Genomic DNA, 24,250 nt, shown 5'->3' on the forward strand with positions numbered 1-24,250 from the left:
TAAACATACTCCTTGATCTTCTTGGAAATTTTCTGTCATTATGTCAGAGGTACTTTGCAGTCTGGTCATACTGTGTATACACTGATACAGTGTATACTGAAGGATATTGATCAATCATTAGATCTACAATAACAGGTGAACTAGCAAAGTGAACTATCTCTGTCAACATCGTCTTCATAATGATAATCTCTAGCCAGGGAGATCAGCTTTAAATAAATTCCACACAGAAAAATGTGCTGTGGACAATAAAAACTTTCAAAACAGATGGATTAAAAAAAAAAAAAAATTTTGAATGCACCATAATTTGTGTGAGTTTAGGAAATAAACTCCAGCTTCTATAACAGCAGTTAGTGGTACTGTGACTATTGTGATAAAGTAGTTTATTTTGGGGGGCAAACATCTATTTTTCATTCTTTTCTTCAAAGATTCTTATTCGGTTTAAAATAAATGTTGAGTAAAAATATCAAGACATTTCTCTGCATTTTCTCTTCAGTTTGTATTATCTTTCAAAGTGTTGCAGTGTTCTACTGACATATTATTCAGTTTCTGTTTAAAGTTGATTAAAAAATCATTTAAAATAAACAAAAACAGCAGGCAATATAGTTTAAACGCTTCCCAGCGTTAATTTGCAAACGGTTGAAATGTAGCGATGACATTGTCATATATGGCGCCACAGTTTACAGACACCTCGTTTAGTGATTTTTTAAAGAATTACAATGAACTCAAACCAAATGTGCTTCTTCTCAGTTGTATTCAAGTATTGTAAACTGCTTGCACGCATATAAACTGCATCATTTTCAACAACAAAATATACTATCTGCAAAAGCATTTGCCCAAAGCACTTACGCTTTAGCGATCATGATCCCTCATTTCCGGTTTAGTTCCAAGAGAAAAACAAGGATTGAAACAGAGCAGAGACTTGAAAGTTAGCTTTTGATCAAATGTATGTGTGATAATCGAGTAAAAATATCGACTATAGCAACATAAATAGCAAACAGGTCTAGTATGAGCACCCTAAAAGGCTTACCATAGCATTTTTATTTAGTGAAACAAAGTCTCATAACGTTCCGTAACATTTTCATGCATAACTTTAAAAGAACAAAGCGTCATTGATCCATTTGAAGATAATATGGGCGCGTGTTCCTGTGGTGGTGGAAACAGTCACACCATTGATAATTAAAAATTTGTGAATTTTGTGTCCCGACTGTCAGTTTCGGTTCCGGCACCGCCACTTCTTTCATTTTTTGCGACACTGGCTTATGTTCAGGTATGTTACATATCTTACGTTTCTCATGAATTATAAAACGGCGAAGCCAGGTGGTATGGAGTGTACTTTCGTTATTCAGACTCGGAGCTTCGACGTAAATTATAATAAACAAACATGCAACGAATTGCAAGATAACCATTGTAGTATACGTTAAGTCCCTATTTACAGTTTCACTGGGTAGATTTATCTGCACTCCTAAATTTCAGAGCTCTGGATATTTAGTAGAACCGGATGAACAACAGTTTTAGTGTCCATTTTCTGGAGGCGTCACTGCGTTCGGACAAACCCAAACATCAGCTAAGCAGCAGTAAAGCAGATGCCTGATAGCAGCATAACCCAACGCGCTTGTCGGACTTTGAGTGTATGTGCGTATATTTATTTATTTATACACATATACATACACACACATATATATACATATATGTTTGTATGTATCATTGTATGTATGTGTACCAATGAGAGTGGATTTCTTCTTCAGAATTTTGTCAAAGGACAACACTTTTGTTGCCATAGAATCTTTTTCAGTGTGCCAAGTGCTTGCTGCACACAGGACCTCAGTTTATTGTCTCATCTGAATGACAAGGCGCACAGTTTGATTTTCTAATAAAATTTGTAAGAGAGGATTAGAGCAAGATTCGAACCCAGACCCTCATGGACACTGTAGAGGCAGGTAAATGTTTTAACCCATTCAGCCCTTTTAGGTCTTTTACCTGTGGCTTGTTTTGGCCGGGCTGCATCAAAGAGAGGGGTGCTTCACAGTTTACTTCAGACACAATGTTACAGGAACCGCTCAACCAATAGCTACCAAACTTCACATAATGATTGAAACATAATTTAATTACACATACTTAACCGTGACCCAACTAGTGCAGACTCCGGCAGGGGTCTGACATTCCTGCCTGTGCAAACTACTATCCGCCTATGCGGAGAAAACGAAACTACGGCCGAAAACCTCCCGGAAGTAGGACGTAATTTTAGATAGAAAATTTCCTTTTTGACACAAGTCGCTGAAGTCTCAAGGGATCTCAAGGGATCCAATGATTTACTTGTAACTTTAAATTAAAAACATAAAGAGTAAAAACTGAATTGTCAGCTCCTATCGATGTTGAAGGTTGTAGGCTGTCTTCTTGATTTAAATGTCCGCCATGTTGTCCAGACTGCTCATTACATGTCCGTCACTTTGTTCAAACTGGTCACTAATTTCAACTCCTTCACTTTTCCAAGAGTTGTCAGATGAATTATAAGTCAAATCATCATCATTTGGGTTGAATTTGATGCCAGTTTCTCCGCCCAACTGCCAGTCAGGTTTAGGGGGAGAATGGCAGTCGAAGGCAATCCACATATGCAAAAGCAGCAAACATGTGCTGTCTTCTATTTCTTCACTTGATAGCTTTTATTGTTAGAACCAAACTCTGTACAATGAAGTGCCATCATATGCATAGTAAAATAGAAATTTAAAAAAAAAAAAGAAGAAGTAAATAGTTAAAAAAAGAAGCTTGCTGTTTCACACATTCTGCCTCTCTTGATTGTCTTTGTTGCTTACAATTTTGTAGAGCCAATCAACTTAGAGAGCACAGATCATGTGACACGCCTCATGTAAGCTCAGAACTCTCCAGCGGTCTATTGACTTCAGTAATTCTCTTGTCACAAGTTGTCCTCATGATCTTTAGCAAAAACTTCAAAACAATGCTGCCCATCTGACTCTAGGAGTCCCATGTACTGATCACTTTTCTCCACACCTCCATACTCTACATTTGCTCACTGTAGAAGCAAAAATCAAATACAAAGTTGCATGTCTCTGATTTTCAGCTTTCCACTCCACTGGACCAACTTACCTGTCTGACCTTATCAGTGTTACACTTCCTCAAGAACTCTCCACTTTTCCTCTGAATATTATGGTATGAAAATCCCTCATGAGAATGCAAGAACCTATGGTGAATTCTCTTTGCTGCTCCTCATGTCTGGAACAACCTTCCACATCATATATCCATTCACCTCACACCATCTCTGCCTTTCGCTCTTCAATAAAAACTCATCTTTTCAGAACCTACCTGTAAACACTCTTGGTTTTCTACTTCAATACCACCCCATGCCTCCAAATTCACTTAGCATATAATTTATGAGGAATGAGAGAGGGAGTGGGGAGATGGAGAGAGGGAGTGGTTATAAGTAGTCTACATAATTTGACTACGACTTTTTCTTTCATGTAAACAGTAAAGGGCCCTTGGGCTCTTCAAGAGAAAGGGCACTATAAAACTGTATCATGTTTTTCTTATTGTTATTATTATTTTTATTTAATATATTTATTATTTCAGTGATAGTTGTTGTGATCCATGAAACCTTTTCTGACAAATGACTCCAGTTTCATCACTTATATGACGCTATCAAGTCATCATTTGTCATGGCAGTGGCACCTGCTGAAGAGACCCCACATGCACTGTATTGTGTTAAATGATATTCCCATCTCCGTGTAATAAAATTATTGTAACTGATTGATACAGTGATAGGGTTATCATTTATGCTGATTAAAATCATTTAATCATTGTTAGTTTGTCTTCTTCATTGCAGACAGTTCAGTAAACTTTTTGGAGGTTCAAGCACAGTTTTGTTCCAAGGTCCAAGCAGAGTTTTACCACCAGCTGTGAAGGCTGTGGGCATGAGTGTGGAACCAGCAAAAAAGAAAGCACGCAGCATGGCAAAAATCGGCACACACAATGGAACTTTTCACTGTGATGAAGTTCTCGCTTGTTTCATGCTTAAACAACTCCCTGTCTACAAAGATGCTGAAATTGTCAGGTGAGAGTGCTTGTGAAATATCTGTTTTACTTATGACTTGAATATATATATATATATATATATATATTTATGCATCATATATGTATGTTTAGTTAAAAAATATAATATATCAATATTAGTTTTTTATATAAATTTATGAAAGATATTGGGACATCATCTTCTGTACCATGCATTTTGTTAGCTTATGGTTTTATACTGTTTACTTTATCTCCACGTGATAGCATCCATACTCTTGCAAATTATTATCAGCTTCTGCATTCAGGGAAATGCTTCTGTGATTCAGTATAAGAAACGAACAGAACTGAATTATTGCAGCTTCATTCTGAAATAAATTCTGCCCTAAAGCAGTTAGAATTATTAGAATTAATGATACGATTCTACCAAAAGTAAGCTAGTATTATATGTGTGCACAATAACTAATGTGATACCTTTATTGAATTGAATATACTCTCAGTTAAATTGCGTATTTTTCAGTTGTTATATTTTATGCCTATCATTTAATAGTTATTAAATTGCATGTGTTATGACTGATTATTTTCTCTACATTGTTACACCACATATTACCACGACGGGCACAATAGCTGAATGGTTAAAGCGTTGGACTTTCAATCTGAGGGTCCCAGGTTCAAACCTCGGTGATGGCGCCTGGTGTGTAAATGGTGGAGATTTTTCCGATCTCTCAGGTCAACATATGTCCAGACCTGCTAGTGCCTGAACCCCCTTCATGTGCATATGCACGCAGAAGATCAATACACATGTTAAAGATCCTGTAAATTGTAATCCGTGTCAGCATTCGGTGGGTAATGGAAACAAGAACATACCCAGCATGCACACCCCCGAAAACAGAGAATGGCTGCCTACATGGCAGGGTAGATAAACAAAACAGCCATACAAGTAAAATGTTACAGGTCTGTCTGAGTGTGTATGTGTGTGTGCCTGAAATCTGATTGAATGACACAGGAAACAAATGATGAGCGCCCAATGGCAGCCATCAGTCGACTCTACCCAGGTAGGCAGCCTGTTGTGCAAATGACCCCGTGTTTATAAAGCGCTTAGAGCTTGGTCTTTGACCAAGGTTAGGCACTATATAAGTATCCATATCAATCAATCAGTCAATATTATTTATATTAATTTCTTTTATTGGAGATAATGTTTTCTGTGTCTATCATGATGTGTTGTGCTGTGTTCACAGAACCAGAGATCCCAAATTGCTGGAGGAGTGTGATGTGGTTGTGGATGTGGGAGGGGTGTACAACCCTGAAAGTCATCACTATGACCACCACCAGAGGTCTGTCTCATCTGACTCATTTGATTACTAAATGCTTGTGTTACAGCTGCATGGAAATAATTTGCCACACTACTCAGAGTGCTTTCGAATCATTATCAGTGTTGCACAGTCTGTCAGATTTCATCATCTGTATTAATAGTCTTGTTCTTCTTTCTTTCTCAATATTGTATTTTCTTTCTTCCTTTCAGTCTTATTCTCCTTATCCAAGACAGATGTTTTTGGGTTATGAATATAAAAGAAAATAACCATAAACTAGGAAATTACGGATGAAAGTTTTGATTAAGACTAGAAAAGTTTGAAACTTTAACAGTTCTATGTCTTGATCGAAAAACACTTATGCAGATCAGAATGGGATGTTTATGTGCAATTATTGCATGGACATCACACAATATTTGGTTCAACATGCACTCATTTCACATGGTGAGCAAATATATCAGATCAATATATTAGTCATCTTAAACTGGTAACACTTCCATACACACCTACCCCGTTTTGTCTCTGCATGTTTATTTTTTGTTCTTATTTTTTAAAGCAGGAATCACACATGAGCCATAAAGACTTTGCCTCTTGCTTTTTTGGGTGCGTGGGTGAGTGGGAATAAACTCAGCTAGACCAAATCTGGTTTGTAGTTCTAAGTAGCATTTAGTATTCTGCATCTATCTTTTATGTGTATGTATTAAATATTACAAGAGCAAGAGTGGAGAATGTATGCATGCCGGAATACCAACTTTACTATTACTTTCACAGGAACACTGAGCGATATATATTCATGTATATTAACTGTCGCAGGATGTTTGTTTATTTGGATGTTTTCTTCTTTAAATATACCTGTGTTTTCATTTTTCCCCAGTTAGCGTCTCTAAGTGCTTGAATTTGTTCCCGAATTGCACGTGTGGTTGAGCGTGTTCACATTATGTGGAGTGGCAGTGGTTCTTTCCCCTCTTATGTTTTGTGAGATTCAGAGGAGCTGTCGGGTGGGTGGCACCCAGTTGGATACCCAGTTTAGTGGAGCCAGAGTTTGGGCCCCCAAGTTATTAAACACTTATGTGTTTGAGGTCTCTGTGACCCGAGTTTGAGTTGTTGTTTTTATATGTAACCACAAGGGGAAGAACAAGTTTTCCATGTAAGTGCTCTGTTTTACCTTATTTTCTCAGTATTAGAATTTCCATTCCTATAAGTGTTAAAATTTTTGTAGGAAAGGAAGGGGGTTCAAAAAGGAATCCCAAGACTTTACGTTTATTCTTTAAACTTGTTTTCATTCATCTGTGGCATGTTCAGTATTTTTGGTTTGTTTTTCCACATGGTACATATGTCGTAAAAATAGTATAAGAAAACGGAAATATGGTGGTGTAATTATCAGTGAATGGAAACTTTTTTTTTTTTTGTAACCTGCACATTGGGAAGGTTACTCGAAGATTGTTATTTGTTGCTCATAATTGTTTTTCATATAAATTGTTAGTATGTGTTGTAATTATAAGACCAGAATATAACGCTGGCCTTTTAGGCCTCTATTCGTTTCTCCCTCCCCCAGTCTGCTGGCTGTCCCTTCTTGGTTTGGCGAGGTGTGCCTCTGGTGGAAAGATGATGCAGGACTGCCATCATCTGTAAAGTCCCCAAGTTTCCCCTTTGTTCCCCTTTTCCTCCATTCCCTTCTCATTTCCCCAGTCTGCTGATAGCCCCCCAGTTCGACGAAGCATCTCTCCGCGGGAAGAATGACACAGAGCTGTTGACAAGACCCAAGACCCCAATTTCCCATTTGTTTAACCTTTCGTAGTTTCCCCCTCCATCCAGACTCCCACCCCTCTGACCCAGAATCCCTTTTCCCTGTGTGCCACTTTCCAAGTGTGGGAGAACAGAACACTTCTAAAGTTGCCAAGGTGTTGCCATAGAAGTGTCAGTCAAGATGAAAGTCTTGGAACAGCTGTGCTTTTGTTGTTTTTGTGTGTGTTTAATTTGACTGTCATCGTTTATTGTTTTCGCATCAAATTGATGGAGTCTCTCGTCAGTCCGACAGATGAGTAGGCAGGCAGGCTTATCTGTCGGTGTGTGTCCTCATATGGGAGAAGAGGCTGATTCTGGATGCGCAGCACTTCCCACAGGTGTTGCAAGGGAAAACATCTCCAGAAGTTGAGCCCTGCTTCCTTCTCTCACACTTCTCCTTAATGGCCAGCGTTTTCTTGTTTTCAAACATCTTTATGCCACTAGAGCACAGCATCCTCCAGCGAGAGCGGTCAAGGGCATCAGTTTCCCAGGAAGCGATGTCTATGTCACAGGCTTTGAGGTTTGTCTTCAAGGTGTCCTTGAAGTGCTTGCAGGGTCTTCCAAGTTCGCGGTGGCCTTCCTTCACCTGGCCATACAAAAGCATCTTCGGGATCCTGCTGTCTGTCATGCGGACAGTGTGTCCTGTCCAGCGTAGCTGGCATGGATCAGCAGACTTTTGATGCTGGGCAGGCCACTCCTCTCTAGGACCTGGAGGTTGGAGACCCTGTCTTGCCACTTTATGCCGAGGATTTTTCGCAGGTATCTCTGGTGAAACTGCTCAAGTTGTTGAATGTGACGGCGATACGTTGCCCATGTTTCACAGGAGTACAACAAGGTGGCCAGCACAACAGCTCTGTAGGTTTTGATTTTGGTGCTGAGCCTGATGCCTTTGTTGTTCCACAGCCTGTTGTTGAGTCTGCCAAAAGCAGAGCTGGCCTGGGCGATGCACAGCGTCACTTCTGCATCAAGGGCTCCATTGCTGCATAGGGTGCTGCCCAGGTAGCAAAACTTATCAACTGACTTGATCTCTGTGTCATCAATCTTGATTGCAGGTGGGGGAGAGGCACTGGCGTTCTGTGAGCTAGCTGGTTGGTACATGGACTCCGTCTTGCTGAGGCTGATGGTGAGTCCAAAGCGCCTACAGGTGATGAGAACCTGTCCATAATGAACTGCATGTCCTCATGGGTGTGTGCAGCAAGCGTGCAGTCATCAGCGGAGAGGAACTCTTTCAACAGTGCCTCAAACACCCTGGACCGCCGCAAGTTGAACAGTTTGCCATCTGTGCGAAACTGAATGTAGATGCCCCGGTCACAGTCTTGGAAAGCGTCAATCAGCATGGCAGAGAAGAGAATGGAGAACAGTGTGGGTGCCAGGATGCAGCCCTGCTTCACTCCATTTACCACAGGGAACGGATCCGACATGTCAGTATTTTCCTGTACTCTCGCCTGCATGCCATCATGGAATGACACTATCAGCTGGATTAGGCTCTCTGGGCAGATCTTTAGGATGATCTTCCACAGACCACGGTGGTTCACCGTGTCGAAGGCCTTAGTCAGGTCTACAAAGACCATGTGGAGCTCCTTGTTCTGCTCATGGCACTTCTCTTGCATCTGGCATACGGCAAACACCATGTCACGTGTTCCCCTGCCTGAGCGGAAGACGCACTGTGCTTCAGGGATGACTGTGTTGGAAACATGGTCAACCAGTCTGTTCAGTATGATGCGGACGAAGATCTTGCTGGTGATGCAGAGGAGAGAGATTCCACGGTGGTTATCGCAGGATGTTTTGTCTCCCTTCCATTTGTAAATGTGGACAATTGAAGCATCCTTGAAATCCTGGGGGACCTCCCCTCTCTCCCAGAAAGACTGGAAGAAGGCGGTCAGCTTGTCTGTCAGCACCTCGCCTCCATACTTGGACCTCTCCTAAGACCGGCGGCACACATTGGCCCGTGTGTGTCAGTCGGCTACCCCTACATGGAGCTGGGTCAAGACTGGCAGTTTATACCTTGTCGTGGTCGTGAGGCTTAGTGGCTAGTGATCGAGTGAGCTATGTCGACGGGGGCATCAGTGCTTCTGAGGGTTTACTGCTCTAGTCCCAGGTCTTAATTGACAGCCTACATAGCCATGGTAGCTGTTCAGGCTGAATAAGTGGTGAGTTTTTTTGGTTTTTCTTTTGCACTGATGCCCCTGATAGGGTTTCCCATGCTGAAAGGTCATGAGTGAGGCCCAAACTAAAAGTGACCCACTGTCCCTTTCGCTGTTATCTTTTCTTCTTTTTACCGCCTCTTTTCTGTTCTCAGCTCCCCATCAAGCCTTCTTTTCCACATTCTTTTTTCTCTGCGGCCTTCTTCAGGCCCGCCGTGTTTGCCGTGTGGCGCGACCTGTGAGGGAGGGGAATGAGATCCTGGGGATTGAGAGAGCACGCTGCTCTCAACACGTCCCTTTGGCTCGGACCTCTCCTAAGACAGGCGGCACACATTGGCCCATGTGTGTCAATCGGCTACCCCTTCGTGGGGCTGGGTCAAGACTGGCAGTTTAGAGGCTGTCCCCGGGAGCTGGGCATGATCGGGGGGGAACGCGTTGGAGCTAGACTGTTGGTCGTATGTCCCTCCCGAAACCTGGAAGGGATCAAACTGGTGTTCCCTTGACCCTGGCCCCTAAGTTGGACCCCATGGTGGGTGGGTAAGGGAGGGATGAATTAACGATCCAAAAAACCTTGGCTTCTATCCAATCACACCCCCCTAAACTTGCAAAAAGGAGGAGACAAGGAACGGATGACTCGGACTCTGATTTGGAGGTCGGAGAGACCTCTGGATATTGGCCGTCATGGCTTGTGGTAGAGGGCACTGATGATGACGAGCCCTTGTCGGCTCTCGGCCCCTTCGCCATCCAGAAAGGCTTCCAATGTTTAGCAGGCGCACTGAAGTCTATCAAGAGGCTGAGGAATGGAACATTTCTGGTGGAGACGACATCGAAAAGGCAGACACAGCTTCTGCTTAAAGCGGCCACTTTTGTGGATGGGGTGGTGAAGGTCTCCCCTCACAAAGGACTTAACTGCTCGAAGGGGGTCATCAGATGCCCTGAGTTGAGAGGAGTGTCTGAGGCAGAGATTAAGAGCGAGCTGTCCTCTCAGGGAGTGATGGATGTTTACAGGGTGACAGTAAGGAAGGGGTTGGACAGAGTCCCGACCAACACATTCTTCCTCACCTTCTGCTGCCCGAATGTCCCCAAGGACATAAGAGTCGGGTACCTGCAGGTGAATGTAAGTCTGTACGTACCGTCCCCTCTACAGTGTTTCAAGTGCCAGAAATTCGGACATGTGCGGGACCGCTGCATGGAGGAAGAGGCGTGTGGCACCTGTTCAAAGGCGGCGCACCAAGGCGAGTGCATCAGTCCAGCCTGTTGTGTGAACTGCAGAGTCAGCCACCCGTCTTCGTCTAAAGAATGTCCCACCTGGAAAAAAGAAAAAGAAATCCAGAAGGTGAAGACGGAGAAGAAAATATCGTTCTTTGAAGCCCGTAAGATAGTGGAGGCTACATTGCCTAAGGCAGGACTGTGATACGCTTCTGTCGTCATACCCAGGATGGTGGACTTTGCGATCCAGATGATGTCCACAGGGACGCAGATGGACAACTTAACGTCTCCCGTCCCCTCCCCCCTCATCCTGCCCCTCGTCTGCCTGCCCCTCGGGCTGGTGGGAGTGCCCAGTAACCCCCCGTACCTCCAAAACCCAAGGAGGGGAGAGTTGCGGCCTCGGTGGGGTCAGGGAGAGCCGAGGTGGTGGATATTCTGGCTTGGTCGGAATCAGACAGGACTTTAAAGACAAAAAATAGATATGTGGTCTTGGCTGACCTTGAGCCACCGCAAGCAGAGGAGCAGGGGGTAGCAATGGATTAGGCTGCTGCTTTATTTTAACCTTTTTAATGGCGGTAATTCATTGGAACATCAGTGGGTTTTACGCCAGTCTCCAGGAACTCCAGCTGCTTAGTCGTGCTTTGAAACCTTCAGTGCTGGAGCTGCAAGAGACTCTGCAAAGAGATGGCAAGTTTTTATCTCTCTCTGGTTTTAACTCCATTTTTAAACCCGCTCAACCGAAGCAAGAGGGATTTATACGTAAGTCCCTTTTATATAGTACAGTTCCTTTAAGCACCCCTTTACAGGCGGTGGCAGTCAGAATCACACTTAAGAAACCCATCACTGTCTGTTCTCTGTATCTTCCTCCCTCCGTCAGTGTTCTGAGGCAGGACCTCATGAACCTTGTTGATCAGCTCCCACGACCATTCTTACTGTTGGGTGACTTCAATGGCCATTCCCTGCTCTGGGGAAGTGAGGTGACATCAGCCCGAGGTCTTCTTTTGGAAAACCTTCTTTCGATGTGGACCTGTGCTGTCTTAACGACAAGTCACCCACTTACCTTCATCTGTCTTCTGGGAAGCTCTCGTGTTTAGATCTGTCGGTCTGCGATCCATCGTTGGTCCTGGACTATGAGTGGAAAGTGCACGACGATCTGCACGGGTGTGACCACTTTCCTGTCATCCTCCGCCCCACAGATGGGGAAGATGACTGCCTGACCGCCTGAACTATGACAAAGCTGACTGGGGAATTTTTACCACAAAGTTAAGAGCGGAGCTGCAGGAAGAAACAGTCTTAAAAAGCAAGGATCCTGCTGACACTCTGACACAGATCATTTTAGAATGCGCCAAAGCAGCAGTCCCATCGTCTACCTCCAAGCCTCAGATGCCAAGAACGCCCTGGTTTGACACTGAATGTCGGGAGGCCCGTAAGTCTCGGAAGAGAGCGCAACGGCGCATCTTTTGGAGACCGGAGACCATCAACAGCTGAGGGCGAAAGCCAGATATGTTTTTAACCCAATCCCACTCGGAAGACCCGCTGCCACCCGCCGTCTTTCCGCTTTGAGAATCCCGGAAGACGCGCGAGAACCTAGTGAAAGCGGATTCAGATCATCATTTTCTCTGTTTGATATCCCATAAGCCTTTACTTTTATGCAAATGAGTGAGATCTGACACGAGACTTCCATTCTAAAACCGCCATTTGCAATTGACAGCGTGTTGATCGGTGCAGTAGTTTCTGAGCTACGATTTTTTGAAAATTGTGGAAAATTCAGTCAGTCATCAACGGAAAATGGCAGCGGAGAACAACCGTGAGTGGTGGTACAGCATTATGGGCCACACAGATGATGAAGAAAGTGATTTTGAAGGGTTTGAATGCAGTGAGATAGTGAAATATGATTCAGACTCTGATGTCGATCCGAACAATGAAGAATTTCTTCGTCAGTTAGAATCAGACTCATTGTCGGAAGATTCAGCAGATGAGAATGGTGATGACAGTGATATTTTTTAATTACCAGTTGTTTCTGGTCCAAGCCGGCCAAAAAAACGAAAAATGACAAAAAATAAAAAGAAGACTGTGACAACGAACTGGTCAACAGAAACGAAGGATGTGAACACACGTGGAACTTTTATAAAATTGGACGAAGAGTACAAGCTGGAAATCAGTGTGTCACACAATTTGCCAGTGAATGCTACGCCCTTCAATTATTTTTCATTGATGATTCCGGAGACTTTTTGGTCTGATACAGCAGTACAGACCAATGAGTATGCCAAGGAAAAACAAGAGAAAAAAAAGGATTTGATAGAAACTGGAAGGAGACCACTGCTGAAGAGATGAAAATATTCATTTATATCCAGTTTCTTTTTGGATTTGTAAAACTTCCAGACCTGTCAATGTACTGGGCAACAAATCCAATGCTGAGGAATTCTGCTGTGGCAGATGTTATGAGCAAAGGAAGATTCCAGAAGCTCTCAAAATACTTTCACTTGAACAACAACAAAAATGCTGTGCCAAGAGATGAACCAGGCTATGACCCCTTATTCAAGGTTCGACCTCTACTGGATCTGGTGTCAAACAACAGCTGCACCCACTACAACCCAGGCATGGACATCTCTATCGACGAGGCCATGATCAAGTTCAATGGTCGTCTTTCCTTCAAGCAGTACATCAAAGGTGCGTATAGAACATGAAAGTGTGTGTGTGTCTGAGAGAAAGAGTGTATGCGCACGCGCGCACGTGTGTCAGTGAGTGTGTGTTTTATCAGAAAATCATACTCATAGTGTATAATTTTTTTTTTTTTAGGATCATTCCACTTCCAGTCTGCTGACAAGATGGGCAAAATCAGAATTAACCACACAAAAAAATTTTTTTCAGGCAGCTGGTATTGTTAGAACTAATTGAAAAAATACACATATTTCATGCTTTTTGTTTCTAGGAAAACCAAATCCCTGGGGTATCGAGGTCTGGTGTGCTGCTGATCCCAGGACAGGATACCTTCTCAACTTTGATGTGTACCAGGGGGCTGTCGCAGAACCAATGCCACATGGCCTGAGGAGCCATGTGGTGATGAAGATGGCAGAGCACTTCCTGGACTCTGGACGTCACATCTTCTTCGACAACTATTTTTCATCAGTGAAACTGTCCCAAGATCTGGAGAAGAGGAAGGCTTATATGTGCTCCACTGTTCGGCTGAACAGGTCCGGCTGGCCCAAGGAGCTCAACGCCACAGTTGCCAAAAAGATGAAACGTGGCGACGTGCAGTTTCGGCAAGATGGCAATATGGTCGCAACTCTTTGGAAAGACAAGAAGCCAGTTGCCATCTTGTCAACCAATGTGGAACCAGCGATGGGGGAAGTAGAGAGGACAGCGCCTGTTGGAAAGAGGAAAGTGACAGTTCGGTCTACAACCAAAGCATGTTTGGTGTAGACCTCTTCAATCAGTACGCGTCATACTACCCTGTGAGACGACCCTCCATCAAATGGTGGCGGTACCTGTGCTGGTGGCTGCTGCAGGTGGCGATGGTGAATTCATTCATCATCTGGAAGATGACCCACCAACCTTCACTCTCCAGAAAAGGACTTCATCTGGTAGACTTCCGTCTGGCTGTGATGAAGACTGTCTGAGGCAAACATCAACCGCCGCCGTGCAGCTCCCCAGGCCATCTCTCAGGCAGGAGTGACCGCTTCACAGCTTTTGACGCACACCATTCAACGGATTCCCGGCACAAAAAAAACTGTTTTATTTGCCAGAAGGCAAAAGTGCAGACTTAGAAGGGACATGGTGTCAAGAGCGTGTTCGGGTGCCTTGTCTGCAAAGTGCTTCTGTGTAAGGGACAGTGCTTTGTTCAGTTCCACCAGGAAATCATCCAGAAAGTGCACACAGATACACAGTAGCATGCACACACAACAGACAACACTGGCAGAACATTAGACTGCATTTATAATTTAATTACACATACTTAACCGTGACCCAACTAGTGCAGACTCCGGCAGGGGTCTGACATTCCTGCCTGTGCAAACTACTATCCGCCTATGCGGAGAAAATGAAACTACTCCTGGAAGGAGGTAACCTCCCCTTTGTCCTGCTGGCTAGCGCCCTCTTTTTCCGGCAGCCATTATGACTCCTGTCCTGTTTTTTCGTATTTTCTGTCTGTCTGTCGATTCTCTGGCGTTCTTGTTTTTTGTCAAATTTTGTCTCGAACCAGGTCACATAATTATACGGTTCGATTTGGATATCGGGCTAAAATTAAGGCGCGATCGAAATCGATTCGTGGACACTCTGGGCCCTCTATTTCTGGCCCTCTCAACAACGCCAACCCGACGCCTTCCCCACTTCCTTCGCTTCCTCCGGTCGACTCCAGACCTCCACCACCTCCTGCACCCTCTCCGGCGACTTCTAGGGGTACATTACCCCATACTCAGGTCAGTGGTGCCATTGATGCTTTCCTTTTCAATTCGCAAACGAAGTCGACGCGATCCGCGTTTCTTGGCCCTGCCAGTCGGTAGGACACCCGAGTCGATCTGAATCTCCTCTATCACTTTTCCCATGTCAACAATGGAATGTGCCATAACCCCTTTAATTACACATACTGGGAATGTGCCATAACCCCTTTGGAAAACAACACCATACACTGGCTTTAGATCCGCACGCTAGACTGGGCCCTATGTGCGATGCAACCATGGCGGCGGCCGTGACATTGGCTCACGCGCCCCCCACGCGGTATGCCTCTTCCGTCTCGGACCCAGGGGTAGGGAGGATGGTGGACCACTAAGGGACACGCTTGCCCATGCGTGTGCAGCCTCCCCTTGTCCGATTTTCCGATCCAAGGGAGACAACTCCTGCATCGGCACCCTTGCCGGTGACCGCCGCAGTTACTTCCCTTTACCGGCATGGCTCCTCGCCAACAGTGCAGGTGCGTGCTCGGTCCCTTCAAGCTTTGCGGTGATGACCCCATTTGCCACACCGCCGGTTGCTGCTGTTTCCCATCCACTAATGGCGTCTCAGCAAGCTGCTCAACCAAACAACCAGCAACCCATTGGGAACTTGCTGCGGCAATTATGCACTGGTGCCACACCTAGCACCTGCTCCACCCCTTGCGCACAGAGCAGATGCGTGCACAGCCCATTGAACTTCGGCAGTGCCAGTTTTTCTGCCCCACTGCATATCTCCACTGTTACCCAGACTAATATCGGCAATTCCACGTCGGAGTGCCTCTTCATAACTCGATCCTGCCACTCGGCAGTACTCGGGCCGATCTTGTCTGGTTACGGCGCCATCATGCCACATGTCCCCACCGTCTCGCGTCCGATGGCGACCGATTCGGGTCGGGATGCCCACGGCACTAAGGGACATTATTATTATCGGTTAAGGTGGCATTGAACCACGGACTCTCGCACGCAGCATGACGCTCCTCCCTCTACAGTGAGGAAACGTCACACCGGGGGATATGTGCTCTAAAGACACCATCCTTTTCGCCAAATATTGGCACCAAGGGAGGCAACTCCGCATTTGTAACCGACACAGCATGTCACTTCTGCCCCCCGTGCTGCCCACCAACGATGTTTCTTCGAATTCTCATTGGGTCCTGATGCCCATTCATGGACTTTACACATCTTTGCACAGCAACTACACCTTTCTTGCTGTTTCTCAGGCTATTGGCGACTGAACTTTGGGGTTCTTCATCCCCCCACACACACAGCCCTCTGCAGGCAACCAGTCCTATTACCATTCTCTTCTTGTGATACACAATAACAGGAAATAACTCACAATATTTCCCCTTCTGTCCTTTTGATTTTTATCACAATCAACAATCACGAAATATATATATATATATATATATATATATATATATGTATGTATGTATAAATATATATATATACATAAAAAAAACAAAAAAAACACATGCCCATATATATGTATGTATGTATGTATATATATGTGTGTGTGTGTGTGTGTGTATGTATGTATATATGTGTGTGTATGTATATATGTATATATATACACGCACATATACATATATATCTATGAGATATCTTGCTACATTTATTCACTTATAGATGTATACTTATCCCTCAGAATACACATGCGTGTGCGCTTATGGGATAGGTTCAGACAACTTTCTTATTAACATGTACAATTATATTTCTATCTCTATTCATTGACATCTATTCATTGAGATTCCCTACATAGCAATATAGGCACACTTGCATTTGCGGCCTTCTGTCCACAATGCCCTGAACTCTCTGCGCCTACGTACTTGCACTTTATTCATACGTGTATGTACATCTCATATTTAGGTGCATACACAGATTCCTTTCCATTACTGATTATGCACACTTACCCATTTACTTGGCTATATCTGTGCACTCTACACGTATGCTTATACAGCCGCTTATTTCTTGTGTTTCGATCCCTTGTCATTGGCATATTTCTGACATCAATACTTGAGTTGATGGAAGTCTATATTCCCTTTGCACATGTATGTATCCATTTTCATAAATTCATCCCTACCTTGCTTTCGGAGGACGACTGCACTCACAGACAAAACTGCCTCATTCACGTCTGAATGTATGCTCCTTCACATTTTAGTAGTGGCTGGTCCTTAGGGACCCACACACGCCATTCCCACCCACAGGGCTAAGAATGCCCTCTCTTGGCGCAAGGAGGGACAAGGCAACCCAACTCATTTGCCTACAACAATCAACCATAGGGCTGGAGATGCCCTAACTTGGCACAAGGAGGGATGAGGCAGTCCAACTTAGAAGTGCCACTCCGGACACACATGCCCTTCATTCCTCCCCAGTTTGTAAGGCATCCCTTCTTCCCCCCCTTGCCTACAACAACCTTTGGTTTGCACCACTGTGGTTGTGACAACAGCTCCACACAGGCCCTACATCCTAGCCAGCCTTCCCATGAAGGGGTGTCAATCTTTGATTCCCAAAATTTTTGCGGACCCAAAAACTGCCCACTGGGCAGACGACAATCACCCTAAGCCCATCTCTTCCACTCCTCTCTAGTAGCAGAAGGCCTGGGTCATAATTGTTTTCCTCTGCATTTGGGAGAAAGGCTTATCGACGAGGACAGATGCATCGCACAACGAACCGTCCATTAGCCACAGGGGTGTACCTTACTGCCCACTCATACCAACACGGCAGATGCCGCATTCAAGCACATCAGTTCGCCCCATCACCTTGCTTGAACAGAGATCCAGCATCAGCGTCTCAAACAATTGGCGTTTGAAAGCACTTTCTGCACTTGGTCTTCCCTGCCCGATCCTTTCAGCCTCAACACACAACCACTGCTGTGGTTACAGATGGCCACTCCTTCTCAATGAGACACTTCCAGGGGTTTCTAGCCTAGGCAGGCTATCCCATCATGGAGCCCCAGCCTTCAGTCAAGGGCCTGTCAGAGGATGACTTTGTTGTCACTTCGGAAGCAAGCACCATGTCTTTCAGACACATGGTTGCACCACAAGACCCCGTCAACTCTTTCCGGCTCCCTTACATTGCAACATAACCTGCATGGTGGACACCATCCCTCAAGCACACAGCAGCTGTTTCCTGATTTACCCATGCTGATTGGTGTCCTCCTAGGAACAATATATGATAATCAGTCGTGTACGACAATGACCATCAGAACAGCAGAGGAGGCAACTGCTGTCCCAACTATTTGGGCTGGAATTCGATTATACAATTTCCAGTAGAGAGTGTTTTGCCTAAGTTGCATCCCCGGTCCCTTGATCAAGAGGGCCTTAGGACGGATCCCAATGGCTAGTTAGGCCCAAGGCTACAGCACTAAGTCCCAGTGCAATTTGACTTCCAGTTTGAGAGACACAGTCATTCATGAAAGGCTAAGCTGCAAATGATTTCCCTTTGCAATTAAGAAACCACTGATAATACAGCTCTCACTTTGCAGTCGGCCATATTGGAAACGTATGTCAGATCAGTGCTTTGATGTAAATAGCCAGTACAACACATCTTGAGCCACTTACCTCCCTGCCCCCGCCCCGCTCCATCCCAGACTCAGTGCGCACCACACACAGCCAGAGGCCTGTCATGGATCTGGTCCCTTTTCTCACTACAGAACCTTCAGCAAAAAATTTTCCCCATGGAAACCCTCTTTCATTTGGTATTCCACCACAGAATGAGACTGAGTGACCTGTGGGCGCATGAAATGCACTTCCACAGCCTGATCCAACCCAGCCATTGACCACCGACAACTATCTGCAGGTGGCTCCAACATGCCACACTCAGGTAGAGAAGCCACCAAGCCTTCCGTAAGCCCCTTCATGATGATTCCTACCTGGGCAATTACACAACCCTGTCCCAGAGGCACCAGGGACATCAAGTCTTTTGTTGCCAAATGTCTGTCATTCTGTGCATAGGCAACATACCAGTGCTGTCATTTTTTGGCAATGACAAAAAAGTGGTGGGGGGGCGCCCATTGCCTGTCAGCTCGCATGAAGGAGCTCTACAGATCTGGCTGTCATGCCTAAGGCAAGCCCAACATGGCGACCTACCTCTGTCTCGTGCCACAGTTTCCTTCAAAACCAAAAATCACTTCCACTATCGGCCCACATCCGATGTGGAATCATCAGATCAAACCACATGTGCACCTCCTTGCATTGACGCTCAACCGCGCTCAAATGAGACAACCCTATAGTATAAGGGTACGTGTTTCCTTCCCTTTGATTCGAAGGGCTCTCAGTAAAGTGTGGATTCAACCCTCCGACCCGATTTTCTTTGCCCTACGTTTATCAGCACAGCTGTGGTCCACAGACCTCCCCCACAATTCGGCTGCGGACTTCTGTCTTCTTTGCCCGCACCAATATCCTTAGGTGACACAGTACACTCTACTTTCGCCGAATTCTACTTGAGGGACATCTGTCGCTTTAGGGATGATGGCTCATCGACTTCTACCAGAGAGACATCGCACGCCTACAGGATGATGGCTTAAGAGGCATCGTTTCTGTGGTAGTTGCACAACAGCCCATCACAGCACACAGATAGTAGAACAGGCGAGCCCTCCACCTTGTCGCGCTATTCTGCACTAGTTGGGTCACGGTTAAGTATGTGTAATTAAAAGGAAATTTTCTATCTAAAATTACGTTTAAATAACATACTTACTGTGACCCAAATTTAAGACCCTCCCATCCTCCCCGCTTCCTGTTCTCCCTGCTCGCTGCACTGGTGATGGCATATTGCCATCAAAAGAGGGCGCTAGCCAGCAGGACAAAGGGGAGGTTACCTACTTCTGGGAGGTTATCGGCCGTAGTTTCATTTTCTCCGCATAGGCGGATAGTAGTTTGCACAGGCAGGAATGTCAGACCCCTGCCGGAGTCTGCACTAGTTGGGTCACGGTAAGTATGTTATTTAAACGTAATTTTAGATAGAAAATTTCCTTTTTATTGGTCTTTTTTTTTCACAATTCTTTTTCAGTGTCCCTGCTTCCAGACCAGATGAACCTTTTTTCTTTTTCTTTTTTTTACCTGAAAAAAGACATGGGAAAAAAAGAAAGCACAAACAGTTTGACAATTATATCTTTATACAATGTTGATGAAACTTTTGAGATGGTGTGGGTGAAAAAAATGTACTGAGTTTTATCTTTTGTTGGTTGTAAATGAAACCATGGTTCACAGAAATGAAAAAAAAAAAAGGAAATCCTACTTCTTTTTTTAAAGTTCTTTTGAAATTATCACTCTGGACTTATGTTTTTCTTACAAAATAATCTGTGTGTGATTTTTTCATCTATGTCCTGATTAAAGGTGAGTGAAAATTGATTTTTAATTTAATTTTTTGGAAAATGTGTGTAAATTTTTTGCGGTGTTATTTCCCTTCTGGTGGGATTTTGATAGGAAATAGCCACAAGACTGTCTGAGTCGGAATGGGTTAAAAAGAGCCAGAGAAAATCATGGAGAGATTTTTGCTCTTCCTTAACCTCCAACACACCCAAGAAGAAAGTGTGGAGGGTTTTTAAAAAAAAAAAATTAAGGGCAAAAACGTCTGCCCAACTTTTCACCACCTTAAACTCTCAGACACTCTGATCACATTCACAGAGGAGAAAGCAGTTGCTAATTTGCTAGCCTCCACAATCGAACTGGACTCTAGATCTGCCAACAAATCTGCTCTGTTTCTCAAAACCAAAAACCTGAAAGAAAAAACACCCTGCAACTCTTCCAGCAACACAGAGAGCTACAACCTTCCTTTCACTATGAATGAATTAAAATCTGCCCTTCAGACCTGCATGGATTCCTCTCCAGGAATGGACGAGGTCCATTATAAACTTTTAAAACATCTTCCCGAAACCTGTCTGGACACCCTGCTCAAAGTTTACAACCACATCTGGATCACAGGCTTTTATCCACCCTCCTGGCGGAAAGCCCTCATAATCCCAGTGCCAAAACCGGGAAAAGACCTCTCAAACCCCTCCAACTACCGCCCAATAGCACTGACCAGCTGCATCTGCAAACTGATGAAGAAGATAGTCAACGGTAGACTGATGTGGAAACAGAGACCGACGGCCTTCTGGCGAAAGAACAGTGCGGTTTCCACAAGCATTGATCTACCATTGACCATCTGGTTTGTCTGGAAACCACTGTAAGGAATGCCTTTGTCAACAAACAGCATGTGGTGGCCATATTTTTTGACTTAGAGAAAGCTTACGATACCACCTGGAAATTTGGAATCCTCTCAGACCTGCACAAGCTCGGCTTCCGAGGACACCTGCCCCAGTTTATCCACAACTTCTTGCAAGACAGACAATTCCAGGTGAGGGTCGGCACCACTCTGTCCGACATTCACGAGCAGGAGCTGGGTGTTCCGCAAGGGAGCATTCTGTCACCGGCTCTCTTCAGCATCAAAATAAATGACATCGTCCAGTCGGTTCAGAAGGGATCGGACAGCTTGCTGTTTGTGGACGATTTCGCCCTGTATGCAACTGGCAGCATGTATGCCAGCATCCAGCAACGGCTTCAGCTCTGCGTAGATAAAATTCAGTGTTGGCCACAGGAGAATGGTTTCACCTTTTCAGTTTTCGTCCTCTAAAACTGAGTGTATTAATTTTCATAACTTTTGCTAATTCTATCTGGACCCTGAAATCCGTCTGGGAAAATCCACCATCCTGGCGGTCAAGGAAGCCAAATTTTTAGGGGTCGTTTTTTTTATCAGAAGCTGAACTTCCTCAGCCATATCAAACAGCTGAAAATATCTTGTCAAAAAGCCCTGAACATCATCCGAGTTGTGGCACACATGGACTGGGGTGCTGATAAGAGAACTCTCTTGCACCTCTACAGAGCCCTGGTCCGGTCCAAACTGGATTACGGAAGTGTAGTATACGGCTCAGCCAGACCGTCTTACCTGAAACTGCTGGACCCTATACACCACCAAGGGCTCCATCTCAGCTTAGTTGCATTCCACACCACCGCTGTGCACAGCCTGTATGCAGAGGCGGGGGAACCGCCTCTCTCCAACCGCAGATTGAAGCTGACCCTAAACTATTACTTGAAACTGTTTTCTGAACCCACAAACCCTGCTTACGACGTATTCAACAACCCCTTCAACAAGAAATTTAAAGACAACCCAGACTGCATCCCTCCTCTTGGACTCCACATTCAGCCGCACACAGAAAATGCTGATCTGGATGTCGGTGGCATCTCAGATTTCACCAAGTTCCCTGACAGCCCACCGTGGACCTTTAAAACACCTGAGGTCCGATTCGATCTGGCCTCGTACCGTAAAGACTCCACCAGTTCACTGGCCTACAGAACTTACTTTACAGAACTCTGCCACAAATTTCCCACTTTCCAAAGAATCTTCACTGACGGTGCCAAGTCAGAGGACGGAGTCGCTGCATCTGCATTCTGTCCCGCCTTTCCTGACCACCCCTCAACGGAACACATCCTATCTGACAGCTCAGTGTACACTGTGGAACTGACCGCACTGGTTCTGGTGGTAAAAATGGTTCTGTCTTCAAAACAAAAGAGATTCATGATCTTTTCCGACTCCTTGTCAGCCCTGGAGGCGATCGCCTGCAGGAATATCACTCATCCCAAACTGCTGAAATTCTACGAAGCTTTTACTCTCATAACGAAGAAAGGATATGAGGTTGTGTTGGCCTGGGTTCCTGGACATGTACTGATCTTGTACTTTATTCGGTGTGAGACAGGGAGCCAGTGGAGATGTTGCAAAAGAGGAGTGATGTGCTCAGATCTTTTCTTTCTTAGGACAAGTCAGGCAGCAGAGTTTTGTATGCGCTGAAGGGACTGAATGGATGAAGCAGGCAAACCAGACAATATAGAGTTACAGTAGTCAAGGCAAGAGAGAATGAGAGAAACGACAAGTCTAGATGTTGCGTCAGTGGACAGATATTTCCGGACAGCACTGATGCGCCGGAGTTGACAGTAGCAGGACTGACATGTCTGACTGATAAAGTTTTGCATGGACAGTGTATTGTCAAGGACAACACTGAGGTTCCTGACTGATGTGGAGAGAGAGATGGATGTACTGCCACGTTTGATTGTGTCAATTGTGATGGAAGACAGTTTTTGTTTGGTTCCTATGATAATTGCTTCAGTTTTCTCCGCGTTCAATTGTAACTTATTTCGAGTCATCCAGTTTTGAATGTCCAGGAAGCAGTTGGATGTTTCTTGCCAGAGTGACAACAATTTTTCAGGGGTATCATTCTTCTGGAGTTGAGTGTCATCAGCATAAGAATGATGACTGATATTATGGCGGTTGATAATTTCAGCGAGAGGAGCAGTGTAGAGCACACTTTCCAAAGAATCTTCACTGACGGTTCCAAGTCAGAGGACGGAGTCGCTGCATCTGCATTCTGTCCCGCCTTTCCTGACCACCCCTCAACGGAACACATCCTATCTGACAGCTCAGTGTACACTGCGGAACTGACCGCACTGGTTCTGGTGGTAAAAATGGTTCTGTCTTCAAAACAAAAGAGATTCATGATCTTTTCCGACTCCTTGTCAGCCCTGGAGGCGATCGCCTGCAGGAATATCACTCATCCCAAACTGCTGGAATTCTACGAAGCTTTCACTCTCGTAACGAAGAAAGGATACAAGGTTGTGTTGGCCTGGGTTCCTGGACATGTTGGCATTCGTGGTAACGAAAGGGCAGACCAGCTGTCCAAGAATGCTGTAAAGAAAGAATTATCGAGATCCTTCGTACCATACACAGACATGAAGCAGAAGGTGAACACTTATGTTAAGGATCTTTGGCAAGAGGAGTGGAACACCCAGACAGATAACAAGCTCTTCCAGATCCGTCCAGACCAAAAAGAGACCCTCCCTTCGGAGGTGAAGAACAGAAAAGAGGAGTCTGTGCTGTGCAGACTGCATGCGGGGCACACTTTTTTTTACTCATTCTTACTTGTTGTAGGGGGAAGAGGCCCCTCGATGTATTCCCTGTGATGAGCCTCTCACCATGAAACACGTGCTCCTTGACTGTTGGGATCTGCATGACGTTAGACACAGACATTACACGGCAGTTTCTTTGAAGACCTTGTTTCGTGATGTCCCTCCGTGGGCACTGATGGACTTTTTGAAAAAAGTGAACATTTTTAATCAGATTTGAAGGTTTTAAACTATGGAAGGTTTTTTAAAACTTTGAGTGGAAAGATTAAAGTGGTGACTTGTTTTTATTGTTTGTTTTTTTACCCTTGTAGTAAGTATTAACATGGCGATAGCCTTGAGATGGCCTTAGTGGTCAGCGAGGTTCTAAGCACCATAATTTCATTTCATTTCATTTCATTTCACCGTGTCAAACTTGAATGCCCGCC

At 44.8% G+C, this 24,250-nt stretch overlaps 2 protein-coding genes across 4 annotated transcripts in view; one reads left to right on the forward strand and one right to left on the reverse strand.

Moving 5' to 3' along the window:
• LOC143301510 (uncharacterized) overlaps positions 1–868 on the reverse strand; it is a 35,799-nt gene extending 34,931 nt beyond the window's left edge. Inside the window, exon 1 of one of the 2 annotated variants that reach the window (XM_076615849.1) lies at positions 847–868. The gene's annotated coding sequence lies outside the window, so the exon portion shown is untranslated. Of the gene's footprint in view, positions 1–728; positions 789–846 lie in introns of those variants that run through there. The other variant, XM_076615850.1, reaches the window with a different exon arrangement.
• Positions 869–974: 106 nt separating this feature from the next.
• The window catches only part of LOC143301511 (MYG1 exonuclease-like), a 47,822-nt gene continuing 24,546 nt past the window's right edge, over positions 975–24,250 (forward strand). The window contains exons 1-4 of one of the 2 annotated variants that reach the window (XM_076615853.1): positions 975–1,267; positions 3,077–3,165; positions 3,836–4,063; positions 5,256–5,351. In XM_076615853.1, coding sequence (XP_076471968.1) covers positions 3,924–4,063; positions 5,256–5,351 — 236 coding nt within the window. In that variant the 5' untranslated portion in view covers positions 975–1,267; positions 3,077–3,165; positions 3,836–3,923. The remainder of the gene's footprint in view (positions 1,268–3,076; positions 3,166–3,835; positions 4,064–5,255; positions 5,352–24,250) is intronic. The other variant, XM_076615852.1, reaches the window with a different exon arrangement.

Source organism: Babylonia areolata, chromosome 27, assembly GCF_041734735.1.
Source record: "Babylonia areolata isolate BAREFJ2019XMU chromosome 27, ASM4173473v1, whole genome shotgun sequence".
NCBI lineage: Eukaryota > Metazoa > Mollusca > Gastropoda > Neogastropoda > Buccinidae > Babylonia > Babylonia areolata.